The following is a 12,022-nucleotide window of genomic DNA, read 5'->3' as shown; positions in this document are numbered from 1 at the left end:
AGGAAGGAAAAGAAGCAGAGAAAAACTAAGATAAGATTACAAAAGGAAACCGTAACATAGACTTAAAAAAAAAATAATTATTGATTGCGGAATAACCGAATAATCTTTTACTAAAAAAATAATTTACAAAAGTTGCTTAAAGATAAATAAACTGCATTTAATTTCAAGTTGAAAAACCACACACACCAATCAAAAGTACAGCATACTAACAATACCCCCAATTACAGACAAATATTGACCTTATTTTGATAACTTCTCTTTACAGACTTATAAAAACCCATCTTACTAAATCAAAATATCTTTACTACGACTTAAAATGCCTGTATAATATTTTTAAACTGTCTCTTTCTGTCAAGGGCATTTAATCGTTAATTACCATCTTGAGCACAACAACCACGTCAGCAGGCTCTTCTCACTGCATTCTGTTAGATTATTTTAAGGGGACTCATACACCTTAAACCCCTCATGATCTTCGAAAATGTGACTGTTGCAAGAATTGGGATATTTTATTTATTTTAAAAGCAATTACTTCCAACTTTTTACAGCTGACTACATAATATAGTTGCTTTGGAAACTAGTAACCAGAAAGTTTGCGTTGCCACAAATATTTTTGTAATTTAATCCTCTTTGTGACAAAATATTTCGCCATGTTTCCACCTTGCGCGCACGATATTTTAAAAATGGTGAATGGTACATACTTGAAATTTGATGGAATTCTTTATATGGGCACTATTTTCTAAATGAACCAACAATCTGGCGAATATTTTAATGTTGAAAAATTTTATGGGCGAAAATATTACAAATTTTGTTAATAAAATATATTTTATACACTCAACTCAAAATAAAATAAAAAATTAACATGAAATTTTTAGAATGTTAGGTTCACAGTAGTTTCCAAATGTTATAAAACCTATATATTAGATACGGAATTAAATTATGAAACAGAACGTTTTAAACTGTGCGCGCAAGTTGGAAACATGACGAAAAATGTTATCACAAAGCGGATTAAATTATAAAAATATTTGTGGCAACACAAACTTTCTGATGACTATTTCAGAAAGCGGCTGTATTATGTAGTCAGCTGTAAAAAGTTGGAAGTAATTGCTTTTAAAATAAATAAGTTATCCCAATTCTTGCAACAGTCACCTATTCGAACATCCTATGGATTTTAAGGTGTACGAGTCCCCTTAAGCCTGTTTTCATAAGCAAATAAAATTAAGCTTCATATGTCCTTCGAAACTGCATTTCTACTGTGCCCTAACGGGGAGAGTTTCGTTGAAAGAAGAGAGGGATGTTTAAGAGCTCTTTCATCCTTTCGATTACCCATAGCTCTCCATGCTTCTTTCCCGAGAGGCTTGATTAGTGGACGGACATTAAGAAGTTTTTCCCCCGGATCAGAAGAAAGGGATTCCAACCCTGGTGCGCAAACCTTATCGAATTGCCACTACGTTTAATTACCCCTGACTTTGACCAGTGGTCAGCGGTCGACCGCAAGAGACCCCAAGCGGCATCCCCTTCTCCTCTTCTATATACCCTAGGGGGCCATAGGGATTTATTTAGGAGTGCGGATCTTGAAACGGTTGGATGCCTACGGTAGCTGTTGTTGTTGAATAGAATTTATAGTTATTTGGCAGCTCCACACCTGCTCTCTTTGCTTGATTATATCGATTTAAACATCAATAGTCTTTTAACGTATATCGATTGAATTGACTCTCTTTGATTGATTATATCGATTAAAATATCAATAGTCTTTTAACGTATATCGATCGCATTAACTCTCTTTGGTTGATTATATCGATTTAAATATCAATAGTCCTTTAACGTATATCGATTGAATTGACTCTCTTTGGTTGATTATATCGATTTAAATATCAATAGTCTTTTAACGTATATCGATTGAATTGACTCTCTTTGGTTGATTATATCGATTTAAATATCAATAGTCTTTTAACGTATATCGATTGAATTGACTCTCCTTGGTTGATTATATCGATTAAAATATCAATAGTCTTTTAACGTATATCGATTGAATTGACTCTCTTTGGTTGATTATATCGATTAAAATATCAATAGTCTTTTAACGTATATCGATTGAATTGACAGAGAAAGAACTTTTCGATCCTATTTACTTGTTCAAAGTAAGGCACTATTTTACTTACACATAACAAAGTAAGAAAAAAAAAGACTAAAAAAAAGTAAAGAATAAAAATGTAAAGTATAAAAACAACTACGGAGAAACCACGCGAAGGGAGAAATATGCAAGTGAGTGTGGTATTGCAAAAAAGTTTGAAAACATTCAAATCACGCAGTTGGGTGCTGTTATAACTATATCAGATTGCGAAATTCAAACGTACTTTAAAAGGAGATTCTAAACACGAAATGGTTTTTATATTCTAATAGTCCAAAAGTTTATATTCTAATAGTCCAAAAGGGCTTTGTCTCTGAAGGACTATTGTTTTCGTTTTGCGATTTTGCGTTGAATCACTATAAATGTCCGTTTCACTTTTCAAACTGTTGCCACCCAATGTTAGAGTCTTGCATTATATTTGAAGAAATTAAATAATGAAAAATATGCACAAATGTATGTCTATTTCTTGCATCGTGGTAAAACAACGGTACCTAGAGCCATCGAATTTTGAATGACGTAATCCTCCTACGAATATGGGCATGTGGAAGATCAAATTTGAAATTTGGAATTTGTTTTATGATCGATTTCATATTTTGTAAAACTTTAACGAATTTTTGAGTAACAAACTCAAGGATTTAAAAGCGAGCAATGGCAACACTCTACGGGAGAAAAAAGACCTTTTTATCTCCAGGGCGCGGAACTGCGTATCGGAAATTCTAAAGATTATTTTGCGACATTGCTATTGAACCACATTTTATGGTTTAAGTGCGAAGAACATGATATTTAATAAATAAAGGTAACACATAAAACGTTAAAAAAAACGCCCTTTTGGACGTAATTTATAATCTGAAACATTTCAGATTTTTTTTAACAATTAAATTCAAACATTTAAAAAAAAAAAGAACAATTGATAGAAATTTTCTGCGATCGAACTCTAATTGAAAATTTCAAAAATAACACACTCATTAACTTTTGGCTGCACGGAAAAAATGAACTTAAACACGTTTCAAATAAAGTTTTCAATTCCCCCCCCCTTTTTGCACAACCCATTTGTGAGAACAAGTATTTTCTTCCATGTTATATTTGAAAAAGAAATAGAGAAGAGTAAATGTAAAAGTGGATCCTAAGTTACGGTTAAAGCTAAGTAAAATAAGACCAGACGTAAAGAAATCGATCTCTCTTAAACAGCCCCAAATTTCACAACTAAATTTTAGAACTATTCACAAAATTCTGCAAGGAATTAACTAATCGTCACACTAAGTTTTAGATATTTTAGTATAACTTAAATTTTTATAATTAAAATGGTAACCAATTTTCAATCTAATATTTTACGTGCATATTTAATACAATTACCCAATAGGTTGTGCAAATGGCAAATGCAATTTTTTTTGGTACTTTTCCATTTTGCCGGAGCAGGCGATAAAGCCGCCAATAATGGTAAAACCGATGTCAAAAGGAATATCCTCGCTGGTAACCTTTTATGCCTCATTTTCAAAACAAGTCGCAGCCATAAGATTGATTAGTTCTTCCAATACTCGCATAAAATAACATAGAATTTTTACCAGATAGAACACTTTTATGCCCTAAGGCCATTCGCAGTAATTCAGTTAGAATTGGGAATACAAATGTAAATGCAAGAACTATTTCAATTCGTACGAATAGCTTACTCAGAAATCATGTAAAACCGCAGTGCTTTACTTCGCTAGTGCATCTTGTTAGAAAGGATGAATTTAACCCTTGATTTTGCCTTTTCTATATTTTCGCCTTCGGGTGAGCGGTGTGATTGCATCCCAATTGACTTAATTACCCCGAATGTCCTTAAGGCATAAAATTGAAATATCTGGTAAAGCTCCTATGACAGTATTGAAAGAAACAATCAATCTGATAAGAAAAAGCTGCGATTTGTTTTGAAAATGAGGCGTTAAAGGTTACCAGCGAGCATATTCGTTTGGCATCGGTTGTACCCTTTTTGGAGACTTTATCGCTTGCGCCGGCAAAATAGAAAAGTACCTTTTTTTTTTCTTTTTTTTTACTGTCAGATTGTTCAGAAGGTTTAAACACTTCACTTATAATTCTTCTTGTTGATCGAGGCAAAGTTTGTATGTTGTAACACTTCTTCGTCCATGGGAGCAAGAACATCTTCACTTAGCTTTATTGCGAACTTTTTCCTCGATAACGCCTTTTCGGATTTTATGTTATTCACATATATAACATGTGCATGCATTAAATTGCTATTTATTATGCTGCGGAATGCAGAAAAGAGGCTTCAGGAAGTTTTCTACTATCAGTTCTTTGGTTCTGTAATAAATTGATAATATTGCGAGATGCTGTACTTGTGTTGCTCGATTTAAGATAATAACTTATCTTTACCACTGAGCTGAATTTTACCGGGGTAAATAACAGATATTTCATGACTGAAAAAATTTCGGAATTTTTCAACTTGCTAAGCCTTTTCTTTTTAAGCTCTGTATTTCAAATTTTATTTTGTAACTTGTTTAGCATTTTCGTTTTTAGCTTCATATTTCAAAAATGAATATTTTCATCATCCTGGGTTTGTTTTTCAAACGTTGTTTCCTCTTCGTCTTTATTGTCAACTGATAATTCCTCATTTCCATCTTTGTCGTTATCTGTGAATTAGTGAATTTTAACCTCAGCAAAATCTTCTTTCTCGGATTCATCCCAAGAAATAGAATTTTCTTCATCACTCTTGGGTTGCCTCAGGTCTACCCCCAAATTTTTTTTACACGAAAACTCCTTGATATCTTCAAGGCAACACAGAAATGAACTTAAGTCGGATTCATAAATGAAACGTTACAGCTAACCCTTCGTCTGTGAGACGAATATTGTTCTAAAAATGGTATGTGAGAAAATATTCCGGTAAAAAGGAGTGTCCTAATCTATAGCGGCCAGGATCATACAAAAGTACTGAGTCGCACGTACTATAGTTCCTGTTTTAGGAAAGGCCGGGCAAGGTTATTTGTTACGGAATTCGTCCAGGAGACGAATGGGTAGCATTCTAGGTTATTTAGTCATGTAAATCAAATCAAAACACAAATTTTAGCTTACTGCACAGTGTATCTATTTGCATACATACTGTTTACGTATATAGTTTCGAAAGTTTCGTTGTGGTGGCACCGCTAACGGTGTAATTGTCATTTATTGTCAGTCAATGTGTAGGGTGTGGATATGATTTGTGTTTACGAATTTTTGATATTGTTTTTGCTGTTATTTTGATATATTCAAAGTTTTAAATTAGTTTGAACAAATTTATAAAGCATGTACTATTACTAAAATTTGTTATTACATTTTTTCTTATCATATTTTTTGTAAAAGTTAATAATATTTTTTCAAAAATTGGAATAAAAACATAGTTCATTTTTTTAAAGTATTTTTCCTATTTTATTTTATATGAATTCTAATACATTTTTGACTTTAAAAAATAAAACTAAAATTTCGGGTATTCAAGGGTTAAAAGAGGGGGGGAGTAAATAAAGTATTTTTCCCCTCCTTTCTGCATACAAGTGGCCGAGCGGTAAAGTCGCTGAACACTGGTAGTTCGGTCCGAGGTTCGAATCCCGCAAACGGGCTGGCTGCATGGGTGTTTTCGTGGTTTTCCCCATGTGTACCGTGTATACGAGCCAATTTCCCTTAGAAAGTCCTCCACGAAGGCATCCCTCCCCTTAGGCAGATAGCTCTAGTGTGCTTTGCCATAATTAAATACACCACACACCACCTTTCTGCATACCTTCGTGGTGTAAGAGTAGCACACTCGACGAGTAGTAGTCGAGTGGTTCAAGTTCGAGTCCCAGTGAAAGCATTGCTCATTTGTTTGCGTCACCAGCATAAAAAAAAACCCTAATGCCTCTACATAGTTACGAAGTATTGTGGCTGACTCCCAAGTTTCTACGATATTATTCCCTTTTATCTGTTTCAAGATTATGGATGAAATTAATTATAAACCATGTTACTTATACACTTTGCTAAAGTTTCTAAATTTGTACAATAGTAAATTAACTGGAATTTTATTGTTTTTACATTCACGTCTCCATTTAACTGCTTTTTGAAAGAAATAAATGTTCAAAGGCTTCCATAATGACAAGACAAACTTCCGTTTTGACATCCCAAAACACGATGATGAGCATCGTCTAATCTTTATCGAAGTGACACCAGCAAATCTATCTGTCTTGTTAAATTGAAGCTGGTAACAAACAGTCTTTCAATATCTGTGAGGTTTTTCTTTAAGGAAACGAAAATAAATTGGTGGCAGCCATCGGTTAAGGCTACGGTATGGAGAGGAGATCAAGTTTTCTTGTGGACTGTGAAATTAGTCCACGAATTTAGACATTTAGAAGCCATTTCGAGATCATTTCGTAGCGCATTAGTGCGTCAAGTCGAGCACCAATTTTGTTATTTGTCAGAAATTCTTGCAATTTGTTATGCGTGAGTGATGTTTATGGCACTTTTGAATGCATATAAGAAACTACCGGTTATTAGATATATTTTATATTCCTCTGAGAAAATATCGTCTTGTGCATCAAAAGATTTTATTTCTATACGGGAAATCCCATCCGTGAGATATTAGAGAATAGTAAGCAAAACTAAAAAAGGTATCTGAATTGTTGCACGAAATGTTCTGCCATCGTTTCCATCTTGTTAACTAAGACAACAATAATTCGATTCTTGAAGACGTAATGGGTGTTCACACTTTCATCTAACGATTTTACAAAGATTTATATATAAACTAACCTTAGAGTTTTATTTTCTAGTATGTTCAATCTGATAGCCCTTTTGTTGAACTATCCTAGTCCATCTTGATTTTCAAGATAAAAGACCTTTTTTTTTAAAACATCGAGGTTGATTTTGTTCCATTCCTCCTTCACAATCCAATGTTTTGGGATGCCGCTTATTAAAGAGCTTGTTTTAAACTCCAGGTGTACAGTCATCCAGGAGACACATCAAGGGACTTGGGTACGATTGTACAGAGGATGTTCACACATTTTTTAGACGAGGTATATTGTATTCACAAAATTAATGCCATAAAATTCTTGCGTTTTAAATGTTCTGTTTGACATCCCTTATTATGAACTAGCTTTCGACACCGCAATTTCCAGGATAATAATGCCTTTTGAAGTGGCAGAAGAGATATTCTATCCCATTTCTCCCGAACAGCTTTCCAGAGTCCTATTAGGATTTTGGAACAACGTTCGGATAATGCAGTTTTTAAAAGTCCGAAAGTACAAAAATCCATAGGTGACACATCGGGAGATTGAGTAGGGATATCAGTGAATGGTTATGGCGTCGATACAAGTTTTTTTCTTCCATTTCTTTTAGGATATTTACAGTGGATTTTGATGTGTGACTGCTAGCTTTGTCCTGACGTAGTCTCACGGTATTTCATTCAGAAAAATTGGCGATAAAATATGTTTCTGACAGTATTTGGAGTTAATCTTGACATTTTTTTGCACTCTCTTTATTTTTAGCTTGCCATTATAAAAAAAACCAGCAACAATCACGAATCCCTTAGAAAAACTTTCTTTGGATTCTTTGAAACATGTACTTAAATTTTTTTCTCCCCTTTTATGGTAATAAACGGCTCTTGTTTTGTTACAATCATTTAAATACACCCATGCTTCATCTATTGTGACAACTGTTTTCAATTTTTCTTTGGATAAGTGTTTCTCATATAGAATTCTGCAGCGTGTCCTGCGTCGAGCGATACGCTTTGGAAGAAGACGATGCACATCGCGTTTTCTCGCTTTCTTAAGATTTAAATCAACGTTTATCATTTTGTTTATAGTGGACGCCGAGCATTTTAATGACTTCGCAACAGTCCTTCGACTAGGGGGATTTTCTTTTAACATTAAACAACGCACCTTTGCAATAGTCGAAGATGTCCGTTTCTTCCTTGGATACTTGTTTGGAATTTTTGTCCCACTTGAGGCTCCAATTCGACGTTTTGTTCCTTTCTTGTTGATGATATTACCTATCGACGCTTTAGACATCACAAAACCATGACCTTCACATCGTTTTTGGATAACGGAGTATGCATATTTCTCTTCGGAAAGAGAGTAAATGTAGCCTTCGAACCACCGCTTTGTTAAATTCTCCATTTTGAATAAAAACAAAACTTTTAAGCCACAGACGATAATTTTGACTTTTAAAAACATGGTACAATTGCAATGACTTGTTTTGCAGCAAACGATTTTTTATTACCGCTTACCAAAATCGTCTAAAAAATGTGCGAACACCCTCTGTATTTAAAGGGAATAGCTCCCATTCCCGGTTTCATTTCTCAGTTTTTCCAAAAAGGGAGCTGCGGATTTAGAAGTATGGCTTAGAGCTTTATCCCGATGGAACTTAACACAGTGAAGAGTGTTGGATAAAAAGATAAAATTTCTTGTTTAAAAAGATGCGCTAAAACATATTTGTGATAGTTATCCGTATTAGTTTTGACATTTTTTTCTACTTTCCTTATTTTAAGTTTTCCGTTATAAGAGAATCCAGTAATAATCATAAAACCTTTAGAAAAACTTTCCTCGTTTTTTCTAACCGATATATTAAGTCTTTTTCTCCTCTTTATCGGTAGAAAATCGATTTCTTCTATTGCAGTCAGATAAGTACATCCAAGCCGCATCCATTGTAAGTATACATTTCCATTTTTAACCTGACCAGATAATTTTTATACAGCAGCCGAGAAACATGTTTCGGCTTTAGGCGATGAACATCGTGATTTTCGTTTTGTTTAGCTTTAAATCAGATTGCATAATTTTGTTCACAGTTCCTACAGAGGTATTTAAATACTTGCAATAGCTCATTTGGAGGCTGCATTTTCCTTTAAAACACGAGTTGCGACTTTAGATTTAATAAGAGTCTTATGTACCTTTGTCGGGTATGCATTTTTTTTGTCTTTTCCGCCAGTCAGATGTAAACTTTGAAATTGCTTTCCTTTTGTATTAATTCCCGTTAATACATTACATATTCCCATTCTACGACTCAAATTATGCTTGGATATTAAATTTTGTAATTTTTGGTGAGAAATTTATGAAGAAATTTAAAAATTAATCGTGGCGCATTTTTACTTCCTTTTACGAAGCAAAAAGGAAGTATTATAATCGCGAAAAGTTTCAGGCAGCATATTTCAACGAAAATATCCATTTTGATCGCTCTCGAATGCAACTTAACGATGTTTTTGCGTAACATCTGTACGTAAGGACAGAATAAAAGGCTGTTTTCCTCCAAACAAATTATAAAACTGAATAAAATGAATTCTGAAGAGAATATTTCTTAGTGTCTGTATGTGCCTATCTCGCATAACTCAAAAACGAGTAGCCTCAGAACTTTGAAATTTTTTATATAGGACTGCTATAACATGTAGATGTGCACCTCGTATTTTGGTCGCAATCGGCCCACCAAACGTATATATATATATATATATATATATCCACTCTGTTACTCCGCTCAGTGATCTCAGTTTCTTTACTCGTATATGTTTGTAAATTGTATATTTTTTGCTTTAAAAATGATTGAATTATGTTGTTATTATCTACCGGTTAAGATTTTTATGCCTTTAGTAAATCTGTATGCAATATTTTTAGAATTATCAACAATTTAAAAGCTGTTTAAGTGCGGTTAAGTTTTAAATAACATGGAGGACATATTTGTTTACATTTGAAACAGCAGAATTGTAGATTTGTTGCCAATCTAGAGAGACTTAGCTTCGCAACAACAAAGATAACGCTTTCATTTATTATTGCCAATTAAATCATGCTTAATCCTTTCTGGAATTTTTTCGAGGAAATAAGCGTTTAAGATTTACTTCGTAATTTTTAATACAGATATTTTGACTTTTTATGTATTTTTGCCTTGTCGCGAAGTGAGAACTGAATTAATTGAATGAGAAATATTCAATCGTCTGTGAAAAACTGTTTCTTTTTTGTTTTGTTTGCTTAATTTATTTTATACATCGTTCTAGCTTTGTTATAGTATTTGAATAGAAGATGTGGCAACGATTAGATAATTCTTTAAGTGATATAAATTTTGTGCATTCTGAGTTATAATATGAACGAAATATAATACTGTTAAGTGAATCTAGCGCCAGAATGTCGCTATGGTAAACAAATACTAAAGTGAATTTTAAAGAACGCATTTATTCTATTGTGGTTTATGCTCTGTCGGCGAAGTAGATTTAATTCAATCCAATAAGTTTAAACGAAATGCAAGAAAAAATGCGTATCATTTAATACTCCGTACAAGTAAGTCATGTGGTGTACACATCAAATTTTTCTTTCGTGCAAGGTGTACATTAATTCCCTTATTAATCATTATATCATAATAAAAATTCCTATTTTATCATGGTATGCTGATATTTATCTTATGCTGGTAGCTAATGTCGATTGCATACCGATGTCCGTCTTGTGCTGTTGTTGTTTCTGTGCCACATTTTCCTGTGTCGCGTCAGTTCTGCTCAGTGTAGATCCAAGCAACGCCGGTCCCACCCAATTTTTATCTAAATAATCGCGTAAAACACACAGGATAAAAAATATGGCCATGGTTCATTTTAAACATTTACTTCTGTGACTTCGTATTTAACAGCTAATGGTACTTACCACATCCATGATGGTAGCAACACAATTAGCAGGGCTATTGGCTGTTTTTGGCGGCTGCTGTTGCTGTTGCTGAGATGGTTCCGCAGACTCCGGACCGGAAGACCGGACGCACATACCGCATCCGGGACTCGGTTCGGACGGAGGCGTCGTGGTATCTGCCACGGGGGGCTTTCCCCCTTCCGCACCACTGTATCTACTGTCCCCTAAAACAAAAATGTAAGTATCAAAGAAAATTCTTCTTAAATCTGTGGGCAAAATCATGAAAAAATAGAATGAAGTCTAAATTACAAATTTCTCCAGGTATCTGCAGGAAATTTCTTGATGAATCTTTACATTACGGTAACTTGGCGATTTTTTGGCGAAAATTTGGCGACCAATCCTGCTACAGCAACCTGCTAGTTTTTGTTTGGACGCCATTTTGTTTTCACGAAGTAAAGGCACTTTTTTTTTTTTTTTTTCTTTTTTTTTCTTCTTCAACACTTTTTTTCAACAATCTGCTAGCCGAATTACGCTTATACTAGATACTAGAACTTTTATGTAACAAAAATGCTTAATCATGACCAACTTTAGGTGCGAAATTAGGAGAAAATGTAGAATCGCAAACTCCTTGCCGCGTTTTTAAGAATCGCACATACACGTTATCCATGTACACGTCGACCTATTTTCACTTAAAAAAAAATCCCAGAATTGCACAAAAATGGCATTGCGCACACTCTTGATCTTGGATACTCATGTTCGCGTATCCATGTACACATCGACCTATTTTCACTTAAAAAGTCAAACAAAATTGACAAAAATCCAGTTCTTCTTACTCTTGCCAAAAGCGCCAAACAAATAAGTGGACGATTCTGCACTTTAGCAGCGAAATTGTTTCTAAGTGTTTATTAGTTAAAAATCACGATCGGAATTTTCCGGAAAATATCACATGACATGTCTCATGATCTCTCATTTCTCTGAGACAAAATAATCTGTGATTCGAACTGTGTCCTTCTCAGATGATTGCTAAAGTCCTAGCTAGTAACCTTTATCGCCTTACCAAAATGTCGCCAAACTACCTGTTAGCATATTCTAAAGATTAGCCAATTTTTTTTTTTTTTTTTTTTTTTTTTTTTTTTTTTTTTTTCAGGAACGCAAACTTATCAAATTTTATCCGGTAATAAACACCAGCAATGCGCAATTAACAAAAAAGTAAAGATATAAATTACGTATATTGCTATATTTGTAAGTGTATACAAAGTTCCTAGCATCATTTTCTTTCTGATAGCTACAGAAGAGCTGCGTGATTTGA

The 12,022-nt window shown here is 33.9% G+C and overlaps 1 protein-coding gene across 3 annotated transcripts in view; it reads right to left on the bottom strand.

Annotated features, from left to right (window-relative positions):
• The window catches only part of LOC118204141 (zinc finger protein basonuclin-2-like), a 577,484-nt gene that overhangs the window by 310,161 nt on the left and 255,301 nt on the right, over positions 1 to 12,022 (bottom strand). For all 3 annotated transcript variants that reach the window (XM_085816213.1, XM_085816212.1, XM_085816211.1), the window contains exon 2: positions 10,735 to 10,937. In XM_085816213.1, coding sequence (XP_085672339.1) covers positions 10,735 to 10,937 — 203 coding nt within the window. The remainder of the gene's footprint in view (positions 1 to 10,734; positions 10,938 to 12,022) is intronic.

The sequence above is a fragment of the Stegodyphus dumicola genome, chromosome 4 (assembly GCF_044657685.1).
Source record: "Stegodyphus dumicola isolate Sdum_Otavi_A_Nest chromosome 4, ASM4465768v1".
Taxonomy (NCBI): Eukaryota; Metazoa; Arthropoda; class Arachnida; order Araneae; family Eresidae; genus Stegodyphus; species Stegodyphus dumicola.
This window is presented reverse-complemented; position numbering and strand designations above follow the sequence as displayed.